The 25,836-nt window shown below is 46.2% G+C and overlaps 1 protein-coding gene across 1 annotated transcript in view; it reads left to right on the top strand.

The window, feature by feature from the left end:
- Positions 1 to 25,836, top strand: part of slc4a11 (solute carrier family 4 member 11) — a gene marked incomplete at its 5' end in the record, with an annotated part of 96,001 nt that overhangs the window by 30,096 nt on the left and 40,069 nt on the right. The window contains 4 exons of the mRNA XM_080012624.1: positions 4,282 to 4,332; positions 9,153 to 9,269; positions 19,989 to 20,032; positions 20,667 to 20,895. Coding sequence (XP_079868750.1) covers positions 4,282 to 4,332; positions 9,153 to 9,269; positions 19,989 to 20,032; positions 20,667 to 20,895 — 441 coding nt within the window. The remainder of the gene's footprint in view (positions 1 to 4,281; positions 4,333 to 9,152; positions 9,270 to 19,988; positions 20,033 to 20,666; positions 20,896 to 25,836) is intronic.

The raw sequence follows: 25,836 nt of genomic DNA, 5'->3' as shown, positions 1-25,836 counted from the left end.
ATATAGGTCTCTCAGGTCCCCCAAAACATGTTTTTGCTGAAAATACAGTGGAAACCTCTAATAGTGATCACGTCTGTCCGGGTCAAATCGATCACTATCAGCAGATGATTATTTATTTTCTTTTTCTTCATTTCTCATGGAGATACCACCTAATGGTATCAATGGCTCTACGGAGCCTGACAGGGGACACATGGAGCTTTTTTGTTTCGTTCAATTAGGAAACGGAGGAAAATAGATACATATAAAATAAAAGCGCACTTTTTAAAATTGTTTTTTGCCGGAAATGGGGACGCGCAGCGGAGATTACTCCCTTTCCAGTACGGCTCTATACCTGACTGTTTTACCAATTATCACTCTTAAATGAGTTTTAAAATTAAATTGTCGGACAGTATTTCAAGGGTAATGGGGTGGGGCAATAGCACCGGCAAGCCCCGGTGTAGTGACGCCACTGCAGACGGGTTACCGCAAGGAAAGGTATAATGGGAGTAACGTTTAAAAAATTATGATATTGAAAAAAAAAATAAAATGAAAGTAAAGAAAATTGAATTACAGTACCTTGTGTACTCACGCAGGAATTTTTTGCTTCATGTGAATGTTAGAAAATTAAATATATAAAATATATAAAAATAAAATAAATACATTTACAATAAAAAACACTAAATAAATTTTTCTGTTTGGAGAAATGCACAGTGGATCGCACGCCGCAGCCTACAGTCTATCTACAGCACACTTGTTTGTTTTTTAGAATTAAACACACAGCAGAATTATTTTTTAAATACTTATTTCTGTCGTCTGCGGTTTCTCCACGGACAGTTGGTGTTAATTCCTCTTTCGTTGAAAAGATTTGTGCTGGTCTGTGCAGCCAACGGGGCAGTTCCAAGCTTGGCTCTTCGCTTCGATGCTAGCGGGTCCGCCGGCGCTCCGGCCGTGGGTGGAGCTACAGTACTCAGATGGAGGGCGGCTCAAATTCTGCTGAAGCCCAACGTGACGTACTGTAGGGTTTGGCCGCAAATGTGAACCGGTCTTTTCAGGACATGTTTTCTGAGCCGACGGCTCGCAACAAACTGACTGGGTCTGATTTCACAGTTTGTGCGTCGGTAGTTCCATCAGAGACCCACATGTATGTTCACCAGCGTTGAAAAAGGTGACTTTTTCACAATAGGTCCTCTTTAAGTGTATGCTCATTTATGCCAAAGTCACACCGCCCGCTACGGGGCTTCTGTGCCCCTGGTGTTAGTGGGCGTCAAACCGATCTCCGTTTCCATTTTTAATAGACATTATATGGATAGATGGGACCGTGTCTACTTTTTTTTTATTGAAATTGTGTTGGTGTTTACTTGGCAAAATAAATAACCCCCTGAAATATATGACGTAAATAATCTTGCCATCTGTCCCTTAAAATAAATAATTGTTCCTGTTGGAGAAACATAAAATGACGTGTTCCTTATTGCTTTTCATTTAAAACAGTCGGAACAACGCAGTGGTGCGAGCGTTTATTTCCCAAGGACCAGGGTCATTGAGAGCGTATCTTCCCTCCTATTGGCTGTCGCCTGGCGCTCTGCGCTGCTCGTTTGCATAAAGTTGAAACTGCTCAACTTTCCTTGTCGCCGTGAAGCCGTCAGCTCGCCACCCGTCATCGCTCCGCCCCCTTGCGGCCGGATGGAGCCGCGCCCCGTTTGAAATGCATCGCCGCCTGTCGCTCTGCAACGCCCCGGTCGCGGCAGGTGTGACCGTACCGTTTGGGCGCTTTCACATCTGCTGTACATTTCACTAGCTTTTGTCAGATTCAATTGCAAGTTGCTTCTTTTCTGCGTTCTTCATTAGGTTGAAAGTCCCGTGTTGTTTGAACCGAAATTTGTAAACAAATGATGTGCAGTCGCACAGGTCGCTCATCTATCGGATAATTTGGAAAATTCCTTCGATTGGCAGTGGACGTCACTGTTTTGCACTTTGCCGCGCCGGTCATAACAGCGTGAATCACAAACCCTTAAGAAGCAACCGCACAAGCGGCGCTCCGAACTTCAGCCCGAAACTGTAAATGAGAACGCGCGGACAGCTGCCGGACTCAGCACGGTAATGCCGATCGGGCGCACTGACGCTCCTTGCGCCGCACGTCCACGCACCCATCGTCCAGCGTCCGGGATCTTTACTCATGGCCGCGGGTCCGCTCCGTGGGCGGGTTCCCGTGTGTGCTGGGCTTTTCATCCGTGAAGAACTCTGCTGTCTCCGGTGGCGTGTGGCGAGGAGGTATCATTTCAGCACGTAATCCAGGAAAAGAAAAGAAAACATGAATGGGGAAAAATCCCTTTCTGTCACAAGACGCATTGTCGCGGACAACAATGGGGAACCAGCAGCGTATTGCAATCCTTTCATCATCATGATTTGGCGTTCCAGCCAAATAAGAACAGTGGGAACACAAGTATCAACATCCCTTTTTGTAATATCCTTGATGCGGACATGGTGCATTCGGGGTCTTTCCTGCTGTGCAACACCTTTTATTTCGCCATGTGCAGGGCATCTACAAACATAGTGTTGATGTGTAAGCCAGGCTCCCACAGCTGTGGAGAGGGTCAGCATCCCTTTCCTGTTCCTGTTTTATAGGTGAGGAAAGCAAAATCAGGGAACAACACAGCGCCCTCTGTAGGCTAGTACAGTTTCCAAAGCACAATGCACTATATTTTTGGTTGGATTTTCTTCCTACATTAAGTCCGATTACGTTCTCACATGTAACGAACCAGACCCTGGTTCACTTGGAACCGGACCAAGTCCCGTCTTTTTTAGCGGTTCGATTGTTTGGTCCACACCACAGTTCTAATGCGTTTTCTCACCTCTCCAAACAAACCGGAGTAAGCGCACCATGGTTAAAAGGAACCGTCCAGGGTTGGTGTGAAAGCGATATGATATTGACGATATTAGATGGTGAACGATTAAGATGTCTCCACGATCTGCCCTTTCAGAGACATGGCTAGTATGGTGCTACGGTGCACATTCTATCAGCTCTGTCAGTTCTGTGGCTCCTAAAGTCGTTTTCCCAACCAAATCTTAAATCACACAATTTACCAGTCCGTGATCTGTAAGTCAGGAGGTGCCGGAACCCGAAGAATAGAATATGAAGACACGGACACACCTGTTCAATTAGTAAACGCAATTAAAAAATATCTAAAACTAAACAAAATTATAAAACTATTTGTATTTTATTATATTTATATAAGTTTATATAAGTGCAGTGGAGAAAATATGCGCCAGGGGTGATTGCAGATGAGGGAGCCTGCCGGAGCCGCCGGTTTCTTTTCTTCTTTCTGTATTTTGTCAATGAGTACAGGACAGATTAATAGGATGATCCGATGTATGTGTTAGATACCATCCAGAAGGGTCTCACTTTAGTAATCATTAAGAGTCAACTTGCATAGTGACCCTTTCTTTGTTTCGCCGGGCTCCCTCACCCTGCCCCGCCCCGCCCCCCTCGGAGCGTGAATTTTCAATCACGACTTCTCTTCAGTCACTCTGACCCCGTTTACACCTGGTGTTAACATGCTTCTTTGGTGATCCAATCACAAGCTCCGATCATTAACGCCCGGTGTCGACGCACCCGGTGCGTTTCTCTCATCTTGTCTCTCGCTTCCACTCGCCCCCAGCGCTCGCTTCCGTCTCCTCTGCTTCCACACTCCCCCGGGACCCGCCCCCGAGACGCCTGGGCCAATTACCCAGTATCCTGTACACTTCCCCTCCAATCAGATGAACTCATGAAAATTATACACACACACAGGCACACATACACACACACATTCACACATTCACACTCACTCACTCACACTCGGGCTGCCAAACAATTGTTTGATATTCGAATGCTTCGAATTGTTAAATAAAAATGAGGTTCGAACCGAACGAAAACAAATGGAAAAATGAGGGTGAGTTTCGCTGAAGCTGATGAGTAGGCGTCCGTCCCTCCATCTTAATTTATCACACCAAACCTCCCAGCCAATCACAAGCAAGTATTTATTTAAAAGGGATGTCATTTAATGAACTTGCTGGTGACCTGGTCTGTTCTCTCGCTGACTGACCTGCTTTCTGCGTAGCCGCTCAGATTGTTTGCCCTCGTTTGTTTGTGTTTGTCTGTTCTGTTTGTGAACAAAATATCAACGGTGATGGATAGAATTTCAACTGTTGTGGTCGGATGCCTCATTGATGAGGAAATGTTGACATTTTCACTCTGTCCAAGATATTTTTTCGTGGTTTTTTTGTTGTTCCAAATTTTTGTTTCATCTGTTCTCTCCCTGACAGAGGCTCCTCCTTCTGGGATGTCCAAGAACGGGTACTTCTTCCAGGAAATGGGTGAGTTTGATCGGGCACCGAAACAGAAAAGTCCTGGTTGGAGTCAGCTGTATTTCAATGGCGCTTGATAACAGTTATTGTCTCAAAGCTCAAGACCAGGACAATAAACTCCAGAGACGACCCCGATGGCGGATTTTCCTCCAGGCTGCCTCAGTGTGCTAGACTAGATACCGACATAACATAACAATAGAAACAGCAAAGAGGCAGATAAATACAGAATCTGCCTTTTAGGAAATAAGGTCACAGACATTCCTAATACTAATAATAAAAATACCACTTCTACTAATCATAATAACATTTCAAATGTCAAAAATCTGATGTTGTCCAGACATACATCTCCAATAATTGTAAATTCTCAATAAATAATTTATTTAATCAATCATATTCAGTTAAAACATAAAATCAATGAATTCTAATTATTCATTATTGCCCCCCAAAAACCTAAAAACAACAACAAAGGAATAACATGTTGTATGCGAGGAGTTTATCAAAGAGTTTTCTGAGAATTCTTATTCAGTTTACTTATGGTTCTCACCAAACATGTAATCAACCAACTCAGAAAAATGAATTCAAGGAATATATAGTTGTGGCAGTTCCTCTTACCACATGCCAACCAAGTGGTGTTTTCAGGGCCCTCCAGCACAGAGACACAGACGACGATGGGTTGTAGACATCAGTTTATCGTAGAGAGGAGGCTAGCTGGAACAAGCCAGGAGCAGATGGAACATGACATGACAGAGCTCCTAACGAGTGTGTGTGTGGATGGGGGTTTTAACCTGTTGCTTATTCGACCAACCAATGAGCAACAGGTAACAACCACCCTGACCCAATCAGTTATTTGGACGTCCGTAGAATGAGTACTAAACATTCCTAGGCGAGAAGAGAAAAATAGCAGAGCTTGTGTCAAATCAAATCGATTTAATTTCTAGAGCACTTCAAAAAAATTCTGCCCTTACGTGCTTTACCAAAAAAAAAAAATACAAAGACAAAAATCTATGGAATATGGAAAAAGCAGTTTTTGAATTTGAATCTTTCTGACAATACCTCTGGCATCTCCCTGCTGAGCCACGTTTTGAACAGATTTTTTTTGGGGGGGGGAGGGTTGCTGCTTCTCACACCTCAGTGCATTTGGATATAAATAATGAACTTGGCTCCTGCTCCAGTGATAAGGGCTGTTTCGTTACCTTCCGCGGAGAGGCGCCCAATTAGTATGTGCAGTGCAAGCGGCGGGGCCAAAATGTTCCTGCGACAGATCCCTGTGTCTCCCCAAGCCAATTACTCCCCCCTGCAACCCTCACGATTCGGTCGGCACGCTCCGAGGTCTGGGCTGGGGAGGTGTGGGGATTTTTTTTAGGGGGTGGGGGGCGAAGCTCCATCACACGGAGAGAGCAAACATGGACCCTCTCCATTAGGTAACGTCTTATCGGCATTTAAATGAGACGGCATTATCGCTGGTGAGGGAGCGTTAAACACTCGCCGTCCGAGGGGTTTGTTAAGAGGCTGCTTGTCGCTCGGTGGCTGCCAAGTGAACAAGCCCCCAATCCCACACCACCCATCCCCATCCCCAATCCCACACCACCCATCCCCATCCCCAATCCCACCCTGTAAACAAAGATATACTGCGTGACATCCTTCTCCACTGATACCAAACGATTACAATGAGGCCGACATCGCCCCGTTCCCTGCAGCACCTCGTCAATTTTATTTCTGCCTTGTCCATCAAACACCACAGTTCCAGGTTTTAACGTTTAAAGGGTTTAACGGTTTACTGAAATCCCTGATTGCTCAGGGATTCTTGGGAGGGGAGGAGCTTAGCCATTTCACCAGCGTGCCATAGAAAGGCGGTAAGACCAACACATCACCTGACTGCAGGGAGCTGACAACTGTTGGGAAGGCGCTGTTTTCATACCAAATGTTTGTTAATTCAACTTTAATTTGTACTTACCTCTGATTTTATGGATTATGTGTCCGTAATATATAATGTTTGTATCCTAGTTGTCAACACACTAATTCCACCGAGTGGGATTCCTGCACAATTACAGTACTTGGGAAGACAAAATGCATCTTTAATAGTCTGGTCATAAAGGTTTCTTGCAAATCTGAAGAGCTCATTCACTACGTATCATGTGGCATAACGGTTTTCCTGATGAGAGAACCCCTGTAATTAATGTGCTTGAAGCCTTTCATTACATTTTCATTGCATTCATTCATTTGGTATTTGACCCTTTGGTTCAGCGACTTACATGAGATGAGCTTTCCTGGCCATTTCCCCTTATGAGACTTATATGATATATAGTCCTTTGAGATATAAAAAATACCAAACACACAACAGAGAGTTAAGGTAACCCACCACTCCCAGGAAATATGGCATCCTTCCGTATTGAAACAGTACGTGCGCAGCCAAGGTCATCTGAAAGTCGAATCCCAGCCGGTGGGTCTGAAGCGGGGGGTGGCGGGGGGGGTCAGCGAGGTTCAAATAATGTCAAGTGCTGAGTGATGATACGGATGCAAGAGCAACTGAGTTGAAGAGATTTTTATTTTTTATTTCTTTGGAGGGGGTTGCAGGGGAAGGGGCGGTTGGTCGTCCTCACAGATAAGGTCAACGGATCAAGACAACCAGGAGGAGATATTGTTCTCCCCGATCGTAAAGGCAATCGGCGGGTGATGTGTGGGAGCCCGCGCGGATTGGATTTAAGGCGTCCTGTGTGTCAGCAAGAGAGAGTGGGATGAGTCATACGGAAAAAGCCTTTGGCCCGGTTTAAGTCGTGCGCTGGTGATTAATGCAATGGCCTGACATGGGAATGACCAGTTTGCCAGTGAATTTACTGATATGACACATTGTCATAGATGCGAATGTATTCAAAGCACTGTTAAGGTGGGGGCCTACATAAAAAGTAGAACTTTTTGACCAAAAAGACGTGTTCTGAACAAGAGAAGAACAAAGCAAAGCCGGTGATTTGGGTTGTGTCTGTGTTTTCCAAGCGAGCCCCGGAGGCAACCTTTGTCTTTTGCTTTTTTCTCGCCCAGAGAGCTCCCCTTGTGGCTGATGGGTCCAATTGCCCTTGCCTGGTGACAGCGGACAGACCTAAACCTCCTTTTCCAAAGCCACAGCGGACTCCTCGCTATCGCATTCGTGCTTCTTTCACCGCCGCCATTGTTGTTTTGCCATTTTTTTCTGTTTCCGTCAACTCACTCTGAAATTTGCTGCCACGGAATCATTCTGCGCCCCCTGGTGGCCTGGAATGATAAAGAAGTCAGCAGAGTTCTTGTTGCCTATTCTGACAGCGGTGTTCTGGGTTTTGTTCCTACGTCTTTTAAAGTACGCCTCCACCTTTAGAATCCAGTTGAGGTTGAGCATGTTGTAATGTGAAGTGTATGAGTTGGTTTCCAAGTAAAACTTGCTCCAATATATCGCACATCAAATGGTGAGTACATTTAAGTCATCAGCTTGCACAATAACACTAGCACAAAATAGGGTTAGGCTTAGGGTTAGGACGTGTTTTCATATTGATATTGTTGTCCGTGGTACGTCCAATGGGCTTTATTTCTTTGACCAGTGTTTTGCTTCCAGGTGAAGAAACTTGGCAAGTTAAAAGTAGGTTTAGGGCAAATGCTGTTCTTTTCTATTCCAGCCAGTAAATGACATCTTATCCAACATGGGCAGTGGCGTAACTAACGACACTACAACCGATGCAGCTGCACCGGGGCCCCGTGGTTGCAAGGGGCCCATCCCATCGGCGCGCCAGCGATGGGGCACCCTCGATCGGCGCGGCAGCGATGGGGTGCTCGCCAACTGCGCTCTGTTGTGCGTCCCCTTGTCCCTGTTCCCCGTGTTTTGTTTTTAATTCCAGGTGACTATTTGATTCGGGCTGGGCGCGTGTGTGCTTGGCGAGGGTCCAAAAAAATATTTGCACTGGGGCCGATCACCATCATGTTATGCCCCTGAACATGGGCCACATGCAATCACCAAGTCAGCTCATTTCCGACCCACCAGCCAAAAATGGTATTATTCTCAGTTTGTCCCTCAAATTCAAAATGACACTACCCAGATGATTAGGATCATCTTGGCAGCAGAATTTGTTTCAACCTGCGCAATACTTCATAGATAGGGCAAAAAAAACAAAAAAACGGTGTTGTCATCTGTCAACTGGCATCTGTGGGTTTATACTGTGAACTAGATTCCACTGTGAGCCACAACCCAGCCATGATGCCATCCTTCACCTTCCCACTGAAGCTGATGTTCAAAACTGCTGCACAAGTACAGTTGCAGCAGATCAGAACAGACTACCACTTAAGGGAAGAATACACCCCCACACCATGCTGCTATGTTGGAGTTCTAGGTTCTTTAACCTGCACTGTACTGGTTTTATACCCCGCGCTGTACTGTGCTCGAAGTTCTTTAACCTCGTTGAACTGGATTCTTCTGGATTCTAGCTTCTTGAGCCTGTGCTGTACTGGTTCTATACCCAAGGCTGTACTGGGTTCTAGGCTCTCTTACCTATGCTGTACTGAATTCTAGGTTCTTTACCCTGTGCTGTACTGGATTCTAGGGTTTTTCTTGACCCTTCAATGTAATGGTTCCATCCCCTGCACTGTATTGGGTTCTATTTAACCTGTGTTGTACTGGATTTGAAGCTCTTTACCCTGCGCTGCCTGGTTCTATACACCGTGATGTACTGGGTTCTAGGTTCTTAAACCTGCACCGTACTGGATTCTCGGTTTGTGACCCTGTGCTGTACTGGGTTCTAGGTTGTTGGCCCTGCACTGTTCTGGGTTGTTGGCAGTGTCCGGGCGTTGACCCTGTGCTGTTGTGTCCCCAGAGCAGCGGGAGGTAGAGCAGGAGGAGGGCAGCGAGGGCCGAGAGGAGGGCCAGGAATCACCCATCGCCTGCGGAGACGACATCCATCTCTACGACCAGCAGAGCAGCCCTGGACCAGGTTAGTACAGAGAAGCAGACAGACAAAGAGAGAGGGATCGTGTTTGTTTGGATTGCTATATTATGTGCATTTCATTATTTCCTGTATTAATTATCTTAATGTCGCTTCATCGTTTTCACATGTATTGTTTTCAAGATTTTATGGACGTCTTTACTTTTAATTTTGTTCCAAAAAATTAATGGCAATAAAACTGAACTGAATTTAAGAGAAGGAGAGAGGGACAAAAAGAGATTTAATATAATTTATGTTTAGAATTTTTGAATCATCATGATTGATATCATGTAATTGAATTATATTGCTTCGGCAATATATACTGACTGTATCTGATGCTAATTAGGGCTGTGCATTGGCAAGAATCTGGCGATACAGTATGTACCATGACACGTGGGTGTCAATCAATCATGATACATTGCAATACTTTTATTCTCTTTATTATCCATAAATCAAATATCAATACCTGGGAATCTATACAACGTTGGAAAGTTGTCACCATTCTCAAGTGTATTGATGTTTTCGTGTTCTAATTCTATAAGGATTATCCTTCTATGAGGATAATAGGATTTCTAAATTGATTCCACTCGTTTGAGTGAAAGACAGGGAAGGTGACAGAGAGGCAGAAGGAGACAGTTTGAGCATCTCGGAGAACCTAAGCTCACCTGTCTATCGAGCGTGAGCCTGTCTAGAGGGGGAGCGCTGTCTACATGGTCAACCTTTTAAATGTGAATTCAAAGAGGGAGACGGAGAAGAAGAGGAGGAAACGGAAGAGATGGAGCAGGATAGACGAGTCCGGGCAACATCACCAGCTTTAGGACAGTTTGAGGCTGTTTAATGCAGCAACTGACACAGAGTGTGACAGAATACAGACGAGGCCGAGTGGAACGACGTTCACAAGAGGATCCTGTTTAACGCAAGCTAAGTACCGACCAGCCGCGAATCTCCTGCCAAGCCGTAGACGAAGGTCTGTCGCAGCCGGATGATCCTGATTGGTCAGCCGGTCCTCAAACACAGAAATCTATCAATCGCGGGTCTGCAGATAATGTAACATCAGTGAGGGAATGATGCCACAACAGGCAGTTCACACAGGCGGTCGGTCCCGTTTGAGAAACAAAACTAGAATCACTCAGGACACATGGACGTGGCGGTCACACGCCGGCTCAGACGTCAGCACCGCTGCCTCGCAGAAAGAAGGTTCTGGTACTCGATTGGGGCCGTTTGTGTGGAGTCTGCATGTTCTCTCTGTGTTCACGTGGGTTTCCACCAAACCCAAAAGACGCGCACCGTCGGTCTAGGGTTAGGGTTAGACACTCCTATTATCTGGATGCCGAGTGTTGGGCATCTAGATCTGAGTTGGACATGCGCGCCTCTCTGCAGCTGCCCACTGCTCCCAAATAGTTAGAATGTAGAAGATCCATTTCCTTCCTCCCTGAAGTGGTTTTTCTTCAAATAAAAACAATATCAGAAGGACCTGATACCGGGAGAAAAGAAGGAGATGGAACGGTACCAAGAGAGAGCCGCCGGTGTGCAGGGCGGTGAGAAGGAGCGGTAAGGGGAGATGCACAGCGATGGGAGATAAAGAGTGTGATGTCATAGGAGGGAAAACAGAACAGACTGGAGGGGGAGACTCCCACTGGAGGGACAAACAACCGTCACGACGGCGTCACATCGCCGCACGCCTCGCATCGCTCGGCCCCCTCAATCTGGAACTGATGTTAAGACTCTGTGCGTCCGTTCAGCCCGTAGCTGTAGCACGGAGGGTTTCAACGTCTCGCAGCCAACGTGCTGCTCCGCTCCCCATCTCGCTCCAGAACGGAGCAGGAAAACGAGGAGACTCCTTTTCAGCCAAACCCTTTTTCTTGGATCGTTGGGATTCGACCGGAGTGATTGGCGACACAATCCTTTTAATTGATTCCGGTATTGAGGGAATTGCTTTGGGCAGTGGCGGTCACTGAAGAATGTGGTCGCGATCGCCCCCTTGTACGTTGTATGACGTGCAGCGCGGTGGCTCGGTGTGCTGCGGTCGGCTCAAGCGTCGTACGGGATCATTACATATATCCTGACGCCAATCGCTCGGGTGGAAATTGTTTTCCTTTAAAAATAATCACATGTGAAAGTCACCCGGAACTCTACTGTCAGCACACTCAACGCAAAGTGCATTCGCCGGGACACAGTGAGGAAATGAAGCGGAAAAGAGCGTCGGATCCGCTGCGATGCAACCCAGCGACCTGCCGCCAAGCAGGTGAACAGGTCACCCGCCGCTCATACGCGACCCCGGACGCCCTCTTCCGGTTTGATTCTCGTTCGCGCGGTTCTTGCTCTTTTTTTGGGCGGAGAGTTCTGCTTTGTCGTGAGCGGGCTGGCACTTTAAGGTGACCCGGCTTTTGCTGTAAGAGGCCTCTCTCAAGGATTGGGAAAGGCCTGGGAGACGTGATTAGTCTAAAAGCAAAAAGCGGTGTCATCTTGTCACTTTCTTTCCTTTATGTCTTTTGTCCTTCATTTTTTTCATGCATAATTGATGTAGTCTAATCCCTTTCTCTTCCAATGTGTTATCTATTTGTCTGATACGGGAATAAGGTGTGTGTGTGTGTGTGTGTGTGTGTGTGTGTGTGTGTGTGTGTGTGTGTGTGTGTGTGTGTGCGTGCGTGTGTGTGTGCGTTTGTGTGTGTGTCTTGTGTGTTCGTAATATGACGCATAATTTAGGGTCGTGTTGAAATAAATGAAGGGTCAATGTGTTAAGGTAAAAAAGCTAAATTTGTACGCTGTGCTTAAATCTTAAATCTAAATCAAATGCAGTTTCTTTTTGCATCTTTTTTACATAAGTGGGATTTGAATTTGATACAAAAACAAATTGCTTTCCTCAAAAAAGAGAAAAGCAAATGCCACAGAACTTCTCAGTACATTTTACATATTGTCAGTAACCATAAATAGAGCTGCATTGCTGATATGGAAACACTTTGCAATGTGTATGTTATGTGTGTTCCATATTTCAGTGACAGAATATATTGCGGAGCCTAAGTGTAAATTCTATTCAGAATCCTTGGTTAGTAACCGCTCCTGTCTCTGAGGCGTCGTGCTGCTTTATTGATCTCAGAGCCAAGCGGCTGGAGCCCAATTCTCATCTGGTGACTTACATGGTCATTGTTCTGTGTACCGACTGATTTTTACTAGTGCAGCTGCTGAGTTTGTTGCTGTCGGTGTAAAAGAAAAAAGTGTTTTCCTGTATTCAGCGTGCCCGATTCGAAAACAGTTTAAAAATAAATTCCAGGAACTACCCCTCTGAGTGTGCCTCTGCGATCAACGATCGGCTCTGTTCCTTCGGAGGATGATCAATATCTCCTGACGAGACTTTTTTTTTTCCCCCTCTGGCTGCTTTTTTCCAAGATTCTTTGAAATAAGTGTCAGTCGCCATGTCACGTAAACCGCTGGATTCGCCAGGCAAAACATTTCCATCACTTGTTTGAAGCTGATTATTCACTAAATGCAGTTATTTCAAATAGCACTGTGATAGGCCAACACACACCAGACTTGCACCCAGAGATATTCTCTTTTTCCACCCTCACCCCCATTCGACATCATTGACAGTCACAAGTATGTTTTTAATGCCTTTAATTGCCTTCAAATGCCTTTAATTGACGGGTGCTATGTCCGTCGTTCCTCATTCCAGTGAAGGGAGCGTGAACCTCACGCCCCCTGGTGGTCAATGCATCCACTGAAAACGGAGTGACGGCTACTTCGGGAAATGTCAGATTTTGCGTTGACAACAGCACGTCGCAATCTCATTTTTCACCGGAAGTCATGTTTTACATCCATCATACATCTCTACGTCATCATGTAGCAGACATTTTTGTCCAAAGCGACATAGTTATTCATACACCGATGGACGCGGCCATCAGGAGCACTTGGTCTCGCTCAAGGAGGCAACCTTCGCATTACTAGACGACCCACTCTGCCTCCTGAGCTACTGCCCCCTGTCGACCCCGCTACATATTTCATCTCTATTTTGGGAAGCTATGAATGACCAACACGCAAGTCGATTCATTCACAATTCATATTTAAACACGACGAGACCCATAGCAGGCACTGCCGGTGTGGAGTGTCAAAAGGGAGTGTAGTCCCCTCCACCAGGGGGCGCTACTGTGTTGAGAGTTTGGATAGGTAACATGGATGGAAGAGGAGTGTAGGCGCGCAGAGCTGGCTCAGTGACAATGGATTGAACACTTCCAGTTCCTATTTCACGGACAACAATTTCAATAATGTAGGGACACAAAAACAGAAAGGCGGGAACGCAAACATATACTGATGAAGATAATCTGTAGAGATTTAAAAAAAAAAAAAAAAAAAAAAAACAATAAAACAAAAACGAGAGTGACCATCACATGATGGTGATAAAAAAACACCTTTTTGTTCCTTTTCCTTTGTTCATCGTGACTCAGCGCGTCCAAAGCAGAGAGTCAGCGTACCGCGCTACTATGGAGGTGAGCAACACACAGTTGCTTCACCGTGTTGCTTCAACACTGGCGCCCGCCGTGGGGTGAGTTCGCGGCCCCGTCCCCCCAGCGTCCCCCCAGCGTCTCCGCCCAATTCCACAGCGGCCCCGTCCACGCCGGCGGCAGCAGGTGCTGGCTTGACAGACAGCTCCCTCGGCTGCAGGTGCTGCCGATTCTGGCGCCCCGTTGCCGGAAACCCCCCCGGGGTCGTCGGGTTGGCGTTGCCACGGCAACGGCCTCAGGTGCGGCTCTGGGAGACGGGGGGTGGATTGCTACAGTTGATAGAAAGGTGAGACGGAGGGAGGGATTGAGAATGAGACGGCGAGAGAGAGAGAGAGTAGAGGAAGTGAAGGATGGGGAAGAGATTGAGAATGAGAGAGAGAGGAAGAAAGAGTGGGGGGGAGAGAGAGAGAGAGAGAGAGAGAGAGAGAGAGGGGCTTATTCATCTCGGGCGTGACAGGTGACTGTGTCGATCTGGAGGGTTCTCCAGTCATCGTAACACTTCTGGATTGTGACAGCGGCGTCGAGATGAGAGGTGCGGCGTGAGAGCGCGACCAAGCCAAGAAGCCTCCAAAATATCCCCGTCTTAACCCACGGAGCATTTCACGGCTGAAAAGACATCGAAATGACGCCTGGGGGCTAAAACCTAGATCAGCTTGGTCGAAAAGAGAGAGAGGCTCGCAAATGTCTATTTCTCAGTGGCCGTAATGCTTGTCGTCTCAATGTATTTACAACGATTTGTGATTATATATATTACTGGGTTTTTTTTGCAATTCCTTGAGGTGAGGCCCAGAGCCTGTCTTGGATACGCATTAGGCCAGAGACTCCATTTCATCAGATCTTGTCTCTGGGATCCAATCTTGAGAGGATTTCTTACCGTAGCTGTGTGTACTATAAAATTGTAAATAAAATAAGAGCGGAGTTGAACCATTCATCATTTTCGCTGGAACCTCTAGAAGGACCCCCGGTGTTTCCCGGAGCCCACGTTGAGAACCGCCGGGCTTAGGCAATGATAGAATTGTTCAATTCAATTTAATGACTCTGAATAAAAGTGATGCACTGTGCACGTTCCCCAGCTGTATTCTCCTGATCCCCACGGTCCACGCGGCTCAACTTAGTCAGTTGGAGCGAGTAACGCCCGCTGGGAAGCTCCTGTGGATCTGTGATTTCATTTTTCCTGAGCATCTACCTTTCATTCCGACGGTTAATCGTGGGATTTTTAATTAAGGAACGACCGCGAGGGATCTGTGTTCCTCGCCACATCGCTCTGTCGAGTTTTTCATACATGGTGTCGTTGTGGAAAACCGCCTGCGTTTGGTTCAGAAGCCGAATCAGCACGTTGCACAGTGGTTAACCCTCCACCCTCCTGCAACACACACACACACACACACACACACACACACACACACACACACACACACACACTCACACCCCAAGTCTCGCTGTCACACCCAGTCGCCCCTAATGTTATTAGCGGAGTGCGTGTCTGTTTCTGCTTTTCATTTGGAGACACTGTTTTAGCCGTTCAGCACCAGGGGGGCATTTGTATGCAGAACACCCGAATCAGTGTGAGATCCTGATCTTTGAATCACATTCCGTCTGGCTAAGTAAGCAGCAGAGAAGACTAATTGCTCGGCGATTCCTCGAGCCACAAACACGGCAGCCCCTACCTAAATCGAATCTCAAAAACATCTGTCCGTTATAATTTATTCAAAGCCGTCGCTTTCCGTTTGACAGCAGCTGATCCCAGGAGAAGATCTCATCAGGCTGCCTGTACTTTATTTTCCCCGTGTCTGGTCTGTCGTCAGCGTTGTTTTCAGGGACAGTATTTAATCGCAGCACTTTTGATGGTGTGCCCAGTGGACATTCCACGGTGCTCCACCGCCAGACCCAAGATTCATTTTAGAAACGGTTTCCGGCATTCAAATTACCCCGGCAGCAGCACTTGACTTAAGTGGAATGCAATGCTTCCCAAATGAAACGAACCGAGTCCTGCTCAGTGCTCCCCCTGATAATTTCCTCTCTAATTTTTAAATATATTCGGGGGGTCCTCTGCTTTTAGTATTTCCTACAGTATCTGGCACAAACCCTCCACACTGAATTCTGGTTGGAGTTAATTTTTAAGCCAAATGGGTCTATTTTCCCAACAACTACGGTCCGTGGATCCGGTCTGAAATGGGCTCCAATTCAGAATAGACTACACCTCCCATTAAAGCCAAATTCAATGACCCCACGTCGACATCTTCTGCTTATATCCGGGTAAAGCAGATCCAAACGAGATGTGGAGTTCAACTTGACGAGGCAGAAAGTCCAAGTCTTTATTGAACCAGGGACACCATGCTCCATTTGGGTTCTCATGTTGTAAAGTTCTTTATCAGAAACAGTGCATGCGCCTGTTATGCACACTCTGGCTTGTATGTTGTATATTTGTGTGTGACATAATACATCCTAAACTGCTCTTCCCTCCAGCTCAGTTGGGAGGCTTCATCAGTGCAGAGGAGGGGTCACTCCTGCCCTTTAGAGAATCTGTGCACACAGTCTGCGTAGGCATAATGTCTCCTGCAGAGTTCTACTTTGTCATCTTAGCAAAATCAGCACGAAATCATCAGGTTTTTGGGTTTTTCTTTTGTGATGCGTTGTTGTGTCAACCTCAGTCGATTCCACAGAACATTGACTGTTGAGGATTGAGATCTCCGATGGTACGCTTCTTAAAACCGTCTCTGTTTCCAGTGGTAATCTCCACCAGGGTCCATGTTTTATGGCCAGCAGAGCTTTTTGAACCTCAACTCTCCTGGTTGTGTGCCAGTTTTGTCTGAACATTTTTGCGATTTTCGAAGCATTGGAAATGAAGACACCGGTTTAGTTGATCTTCATCTTGCCATCGTCATTCATTGAAGACTGACAGCTTGAAATGAGAGATTCGGGGCTCCAGGGGAGGCCCGGACCTCCCAAGAAACCGCTCCCGACATCACAGCAAAGCAGTCAGACGACGAAAGAGCGCCAAATTCCTGTGACGTACAGGAATTTGAAGAATTTCATCAAAGCCAGCTATCTCTGTAGCGTTTTAATTGATAGTGGAGCGGCTGGTATCGGATGCTTCAAATGACTGTATGCACGTCTTTGTGTGATTTGAAGTAGTGAGTATCATGTTGATACGACCTTTATCCTCGCAGCAGAACACCAGGGCAGCTGTCTGGGGCAGCGTCCTGAACTCTGTGAAATGAAGTCAGCGTGGTTGGAGAGGTGGAGCGGATACCCTCGCAGACGTTGACATTTCAGTTTTATACTCGGCTTGTATTCGTCTTATCATAGACGTCCCACATCCTCTTATAGTAACATCGCCAATTAAAGGGATTTAACCTATAACCTCTTACTTACAGGACCACTGGTCTAACACAAGGACATCCCACCTCACTTACCCGCCAAGGCTGAGGCTAAAACCCTGATGAACTTTTCTCCTTTTATTTTTGGTGTGGTGGTGCCTCCCTCTACTCTACAGGGGACTGGATCCCGAATCCACCGTTAACATCAATATCTTCCATCAATATATTTGTTGGCATAAAGACGACGGGGTTTCAGACACAGTTTATTGTAGAGAGTGGGCTAGATGGAACAAGCCAGGAGCAGATGGACGTGTGTCATGACAAGGGCTCCTCTCTTGAGTGAGTGTGGGGATAGGGCTTTTACCTGTTGCTCGTTAGACCAACCAGCGAGCAACAGGTGTACAGCCACTCTGATCCTGGGCCACAATTACCTAGACCCAGCACAGGTGTGGCTGCTCAAACCACACCATCCCCACACCACAACAGTATGTCATCCATTAATGCCTGGTGGCGATTCACGAGGCCGTGTTATGAATATCCGGCGGTTCCCTTTAATCGGTGCACCTTGTCGAGAAACAGGCCCACATCACGTTGGGCTCGTGCCTCCCTCCTCTAATCCTGCCCTCAAACTCTTCCGGATTATGTTAAGCCATATAGTAAGAGGTACTCAGGCCAATGAAAGGGAGCTGATCATTTGGGGGGAGGTAATCCTATATGAATATATATGAATATCTGCTCCGGGCTGGAGCCTCACAGCAATTAGAGAGGCACCCCCCCCCCATAGAGAGAGAGGATCAGTCGCCCGCCTTGGATACAGAGGCTTTTGGTGGAGGAAAGGCCATGACATACTGTGCATGCATTGTGCCACCACACAGAAAGGGACCAGAGCTCCCTCCCTCGCTCTGTCTCTTGGTTTTACCCTTGCACTCCCTTCAAGGAGGAATGGTGTGGGGATGTTGTGATCCACGCTTCTCCTTTCTCCAAATCCACACACACACACACACACACTCGTGCCCGTCATGCCACTTACAGGATGCAGAAGCAGGACTGCTGGCACACACACACACACACACACACACACACACACACACACACACACACACTGCGTCCGCTCTTGCTCGCAGTATTGATATTATGATATCACGGCGTACAGGTTCCCTAAGGCTGCTTGGCTTGTTATTGGAGGCTGTCCAGCCGCTGCGTGTTGCTGGGGTGAAGCATGGATTGATTTCCTCTCAGAGCTGACACAATGTATCATGGGAAGCGGAGCAGGAAAGCCCCGACGTAACCCAATAACGTCTTCCCCCGCTGTAAACACTGATAAGTGTGTTGCATAACAGCCGCGGTGCTCTGCCTCAAGATGGAGGACGACGCATGCGTCCGCCAGGCCGAATAGGAAGCACCGAGTGCAGGCTTCCTACAGCGTGGGGAACTAGCCAAGAGAGAAACAGTATTTGTGTTTTTATACATAGGAAAGTAATTTTGAGAGGTCGAGAAAATGGGAGGAATTTGTCGAAGCAATGTAACAATGTGGACATTGAAAATTGAAGCTGAAACTGAAGCTACACTGTTGAAACGCAATTAAGCACAATTAATGTCCAAGGAAGGACGAGCGGTGAACCGGCAACAGGGTCACGGAGCCCAAGGCTCATTGACGCACGCGGGGAGTGAAGTCCAGCCCGTCTGGTTGAGACAGAGTTGCTGCTATGCATTACAGAATGACACAGCCACTCTTTTTATTTTTCCTTTTCTATTCAAAATACCGAATAGTGAAGTGGTCTATGGCGGCATGTTGCTCAGCGAGCGTCGGCCTTGGGAGCACGTTGGAAAAAACCTCACTCTCCCGATCTGCCCCCTTTTGTTTCTCCGGAACAAAGACACTGCATGTAGGAATCCAGAAGGGCCGCTGATGGAGGGATCCTCCTCTTTCCTTTTTTTCTTCCCAAGATGTGGAAAATCCAGACCTTTGTGCTTTTATCTGAAGGCCTCAGCGGCACAGCAGTGTGTAGTGCGGCCTTATCAGCCCAGGACTTCCAATCCCTGTTCACAGCCGGAGCCTTTAAAGACTTGGCTCTTGACATTTCCATTACTGTTCCAAAAGGGGTCTTTGGCAACTCCTCAAGTTCCTTAAGCTGTTGTCACTTGTGATCTTTATTTCAGGATTTGTTCTGGTAATGGTGAATGCTCGCTGGGATGTAATTGTGTATGAAATGAAACAGATTCTATCAAACTGTCATTGCTGTGAAGTTACTCGGTTAGAGGGAAAGAAGAGACAGTATTTTGACTCCGTAGCAGACCGATTCACTTGTTAAGTGAACCCTCATTTTTTGTTATCGAAAAACTATTTTCAGCATCAAACCATTTAGCATCGTTCAGTCTTTGTCTTTGACGATGTTTGCACATGCCCGGGTCACCCTGTTTGCTGGATTTTTTTTAAATGTTGGGAAGTATTTGGCTGTACACTATACTATTTGCTCAGGTTCAGACTGGCAACAGAGACGAGATGCATCATGCAAAACAAGTCCTGTTGTTTAAAAACAACTTCAGCGTTCATTTGTTTTGTATATGCTGCCGTAGTACCTTATACTGATACTCTAAGATGCATGAGATGCATGTCATGTCATTTCATTTGAAATTTGTGTAAAAGGCCATAATCATGTTAAAATACACCAATGATGTATGTTCATATATAAAGTGATATGATTCCTATAGATTGTTTTAATACGGGCGTTTCCAGTCACCTGTTGATCAGTCAGCGTGATTAAATTTCTTCACACTAATCTTTACAGATACGCTCATGTGAAATGGCTTCCAACTCCTCCATAATCTTTGAGAATAGATTAATGACTGTGGAGAATAGTTCTGTTTCCTTCGTGTCTTAATCATTCGCCTCCCGCTTTTTCAACCCCCAGATTCGGACGACTCGGGATGTGTGTTGCTGAATACTTCAAGAAGGGTAAGCCTGAAACGCTGACTCTCAACGATGTGAACCGCACCGCACGGCCGAATCAGCAAAACAAGCCAAACAAAAAGTAAAGTGGCATTATGGGCTTTAATGAGCGGAGCCATTGAGTGACGCATTACCTTCAGTGTATTTTATTTTACTTCAATGTAAAGGTAACCGCACTCTATGATCTGTGTTGTTCTCGTATTGAATCAAAACTGCTGTGTTTCGTTTGTTGGTGTTGTTGCTGTGGATACGGCAACAATATCATCCATTCCTTTGCGGGGTGATACTTTGGCCATTTTCACACGGCCGTGTTTGTTCTCACTCCTCAAGTATTTATTTGGAGCTGTTGTGAACCTGTTTCATGAGATCGGCCTTTTTTTATTTATTCACTTTCTTTCTTTATTTTGGACACTGAACTGTTAGTACTCCTTATAGAGTATAGTGCTTTTTACTCCCACTTCCTGAATTCTGTTCTGTATTATTATTGAAGGATCACAATTGCTCCAGTGAATGACGTTCAGTGACGATGATCCTGTCTTTCATTTAGTACAAAAACCACTCTCTAATATTCGCAAATGTGGAAGTGGAATGAAAAATACACAGGTGTGACTGAGGAGGCTTCTCCCTCGTCCCGTGACAGTATGTGAAGCTGATGAACTTTGAGGAGGAGGTCCGGGCCCACAGGGACCTGGACGGCTTCCTGGCCCGGGCCAGCATCCTGCTGGATGAGACGGCGGCGTCGCTGGATGACGTGCTGAAGCGCATGCTGCGCCACGTCGGCCAGGACACCCACGCCTCCGAGCCCGCCTGCAACTTCGAGGAGGTGATGAGCCTGCTGTTCACCGACGCCGGAGCTCAGGAAGTCAGCGGTGAGCAACATAGCACAGTAGCATACGGCCACATGGAGGCTCCAGTGGGCCCTAACCCTAACCCTTCACTTAGTGCTATCAAACACATTCTTGAACATGCACACACACACACACACACACACACATACAGACACACACACACACACACACACACACACACACACACACACACACTTCCAAATGTTGGAGCTATTTGCTTTAAGTTTTAAGTTCCCGATATTGCAGCCCTTCTTCGTCAGAGGGTTTTCCTGATTGTTTTAACTCTGTAAAACTTCAAGTCGAATATAGACAGACAGATAGATAGATAGATAGATGGATAGATAGATAGATGTATACATAGATGGATGGATGACAAATGTAATTCTATTTGTCCTCATTTTCCATATTTTACAGATCGGTTCAGTTACTTTTATTCCATATTCTTTCTATGATATTATTTTTAAAATTGAGGTGTACTTGATTAACATCATTGAGATGTATTAAAAATGGGCATGCTTTATTACCAGAAAGAAAGGTTTTAATTTCCAAAACGATGATACTTCTGCAGCAAATAGAAGCAAAATGGAGTTGATTCCTGAACGTTGGACTGCAGGCTCCTCCAGGCCCCAGTGACACCGCCACTTCCGTCCCGTTCACATCAAAACAGCCTTTAAACAGCGAGACACTTTGGAAAGCCGTCGCAACGGACACTCGTTCCCCCTCCGGACATTTTTTTTCAAATGTTAACGAAGTGCACCTTAACACACCGCAAATACTCGAAGCGGTTGTTGAAATGTAGCGGCCCTCCCTCCCCCACCGTCTGGTGCCCTTCTGTGGGCTTATCGGATCCTTGTCACATTTAGTCTTTACAGCTGAGCAGCAAAGCCCCTCGGTTAAGAGCCGTCTCCCCGGCCCCGTGAGAGCGGGAGGAATCTGCCTGCTTACATAACGGCGCGCAGCGATCGTCGGAGCCTGACTGTGCTGCAGGCTCGCCGCGCTAACTCGGCGCTCCTTCCCCGAGAGGTCTTGTCGAGACAAAACCAGGTTGAGGTTTCCTCCCGGGGCGTCGTCACACGAGGAACTCAACCACGGGAGACAAGTAAGAATGAAAATAACATTTGATAAACGATCGTCCAAGTTTGACATTATGACTCGACGTCACATTGGAATCTTACGGAACGTAGATCTTAAACCCGGGAAGCGACACGTCAGCATCACGGCTACGCTTCAGACGCGCTGCCACGTTAATCAATGTGGAAGGTCACGCCGGGCAGAAGCGTCGCTAAAGCACCGCGGAAGCGCTACCACCTGAGGCTCCTCAAGCTCTCGCCTCCTGTTGGGACTCGAGCGCAAAGCTTCAAACTGGAGCGTAGCTTCCCATAGAGGGCCATTCAAAAGATTCCAAAGAGATTACCAAGCCTTGTATGCATCAACCACGCACACACACACACACACACACACACACACACACACACACACTGATGTGCCATCCGTACATTTCCCCCCACAACAAATTAAACCTCACTTATGTAAAGAAAAAATACTATCATTCCAGCAGGAAAACAAATACCATGCCCAGGAATAGGCTGACGCCTGACATTTTACTCTATACTTGGGAAGTCGTTTTATAAACGTTATTGGTCTGGTTTACTGTACCTTGCTGCTTGGAGTCCAGCTGACTTGCAAAGCACTTGATTTGTGTAGTAGAGAAATCTGTCAATTTATTTATAAAATGGTATTAATCTATTTATGTTTTATCAAATGTACAAGAAAATATCCATTTTGCATGTTATTCTTCATTTAATAATTAACCACAAATAACTGATGAGAATAAATAATTAGGAAATACTTTATCACAGAAACAACTGAATAAAAACACTTCTATAGATTGTGGAAATCTCCTGCATCCTCCTCTGGTGAATGGGACCAAACCACCGCTGCCTTCTCCCTCAAACCCAGGGAGAAGAACCAGCCCTGCCTTCCTCCTGTTAATAGGCGCAATGTATTTAAAAAATATTATTATTATTATTAGTAGTATTAATATTATTATAGTTATTCCAGCGATAACAGGCATATTAATCAAGCCAAAAGCTGCTGTGTGAAATATAAACTATAAAATCACAAGCTAATCCATCTACGTTCATAAACAAACAGACTCCAAATACGAATAAAATGAAAAATGAAAAGTTGAAAACTAAAGCAAAGATCCACTTAATTTGCTTAACTCAGTGAATTCACTGAATTCACTGAATTCACTGAATTCACTCAGCCATTGAAAGTTGAGAAATTTCACAGTTTGATGTTTGACGTTCGGGAAAGCTGTTTACACGAACGGGCTGTAGACGGAGTGGAGACGGACCTGGATGATGGGACCTGATACTGGTGGAGATGGGACCTGATACTGGTGGAGATGGGACCTGATACTGGTGGAGATGGGAGCTGATACCGGTGGAGATGAGACCTGATACTTGTGGAGATGGGAGCTGATACTGGTGCAGATTGGTGCTGATACTGGTGGAGATGGGGCTTGATACTGGTAGAGATGGGACCTGATACTGGTAGAGATGGGACCTGATACTGGTGCAGATGGGACCTGATTCTGGTGCAGATTGGTGCTGATACTGGTGGAGATGGGGCTTGATACTGGTAGAGATGGGACCTGATACGGGTGGAGATGGGATCTGATACTGGTGGAGATGGGAGCTGATACGGGTGGAGATGGGACCTGATACTGGTGGAGATGGGGCCTGATACCGGTGGAGATGGGGCCTGATACCGGTGGAGATGGGGCCTGATACCGGTGGAGATGGGAGCTGATACTGGTGGAGATGGGACCTGATACTGGTGGAGATGGGACCTGATACTGGTGGAGATGGGACCTGATACTGGTGGAGATGGGACCTGATACCGGTGGAGATTGGAGCTGATACTGGTGGAGACCAGTCCAGCAGTACCACCAGTACACATACTGTCATGCAGCAACAGGTTGGATCTCTGAGTGTGTGAAGGACTCTGGTTGGTTGAGTGAAGTAAGTGCAGGATTCTTCTCTAATGATGAGAAGAAGTCTTCCTGTCTGAACCTTCGCTGTATCTCCATCTGGCAGCGTGAGACGTCACGTGTCATTGTGAAATAGATGCCATTTTACCAAAGATGGATGGCTGGAAAGCAAGCTGGCAAGTTGGATATCCGTGCAGACTGGGCAGCGTCTCTTTTGTGTGGCAGGTTATGTTCTGGCAGAGCACAACTGTATGAACGTGGATGTTGCAGCTAGTTGCGGGAGCTCGCTCCGTTATGGTCGGACCGGGTCTTCAAAGGCCAACGCAGCCGAAGCACTTTGCGGATGGTCAACGCCACGAGGTGCAGCATCTGTTTATCATTTCAACTTGACAGTGTCATGTTATGAAGCTTTGTCCGCCTCCATGAAGGGACACTTGTGCGGTCGCCGGCCACTCAGATAGGTCCCGGGCGTCTCCGGCTGGCGGGTGGTGTCGCTGATGGTAGGCGTTCAGTGCATTCAGCCCTGAAACCGACACCTCTGACAGATCCGGGAGGTGATAATTGACTTCTGTCATCGATCACTCACTTAGCTTTTCAAACGGCTCCCCGAGGCCCTCGAGCTGCTGAGACTGTTGATGCTTGACCATTTATTTCCTAAAATGCGGCAGAAGAATGGCTGTCTGTCTTAGTGTGATATTAGACAACAACTGCGACGTTTCCGGTATCGCGGCTCAGAAACCGTGACCTCTGGAAATTCTGGAACAAAAGGTTTTGAGGGTGTCCGTCTGGAATGTTTTTGGGAATTGTTCGATCAACAGCGTTAATAAGAAGTGTAAATGTGATCAAATAAAACTCATGATCTGACCCCTAAAGGTATTTATTCTTGCAAACTTTAATTAGGTTCCACACTTTTTAAAGCTGGTTTTTTCAATTATTCCCCGGGTGTTTCCTTTCCCGGGTGCAGGTCGAGACTCAAATGCTGTGGATTTCTGTGTGGAATGTGGAGCCTGTGAGAGTGCACCGTGATTAAGAGCCAAAGAAATAACGTCAAATTCACTGCAGCAAAAAGAAAGTCCCAAAGCCTTTAAGTGGCAAAACTTGAATTCCAACTAGATTTATGAAATGTTTTTTAATATTAATAAATCGTTTAGTCTCAAAAAATGTTGTTTGTTTTCACGTTTCACGCCGTGTTTTGGAATCAAACCAGTGCCACCAGTATGTCCTGACGTGCTGGGGAGACCGAATTACACTGTTGAACAAGTGAATGCTGAAACGGTGTCGAATCAACAGTGATGAAATGAAAAGTCTCTGGAGGGAAGCGAGCTCCTTCCCTCACCGACAAGCGCTTCATACCGTATGGAAGTATGTTATCCGGAGCACATATCTCTGCAGGTATTAATTTCAGGCTGGGTGGTGCTGGGGCGGCGAGCGGGAGCAGCTCATTTTGGGGCTGTGACTCAGTGCAGCGCTGAGATAAAAGCAGCCGCCACCCCAGAAACAACAGAGGAGCACACAGATGAAAAGATGAAAGCGTGCACAGATAATTAGCCTCGGCTTTTATTTGGAGGCCGTCTTGACTTTCCCCTCCTTTCATTCTGGGGGAGTCAGTGTTTAAATACAGTCTGATCATTATTATTATTGGGTCCCGCCCGTACTATTGTATTGGCTCGGATTGTTATTATTATTATTATTATTATTATTATTATTATTATTATTATTATTATTATTATTATTTATAATAATAATAACAATATTATTATTATTATTATTATTAATATTAATATTAATATTAATATTATTATTATTATTATTATTATTATTATTATTATTATTATTATTATTAAGCTTCTTGGCATTTTTTGGGCTACAAGTATCTGAAACACGGAAGCGGCAGTAGGCATGGACACGGTTGAGGTCTCGTTGGAAGCAGCACGTTTCAGACGACTTGTGGTTCATGTTTGATC

Source organism: Zeus faber, assembly GCF_960531495.2.
Source record: "Zeus faber genome assembly, chromosome: 13".
Taxonomy (NCBI): Eukaryota; Metazoa; Chordata; class Actinopteri; order Zeiformes; family Zeidae; genus Zeus; species Zeus faber.
This window is presented reverse-complemented; position numbering and strand designations above follow the sequence as displayed.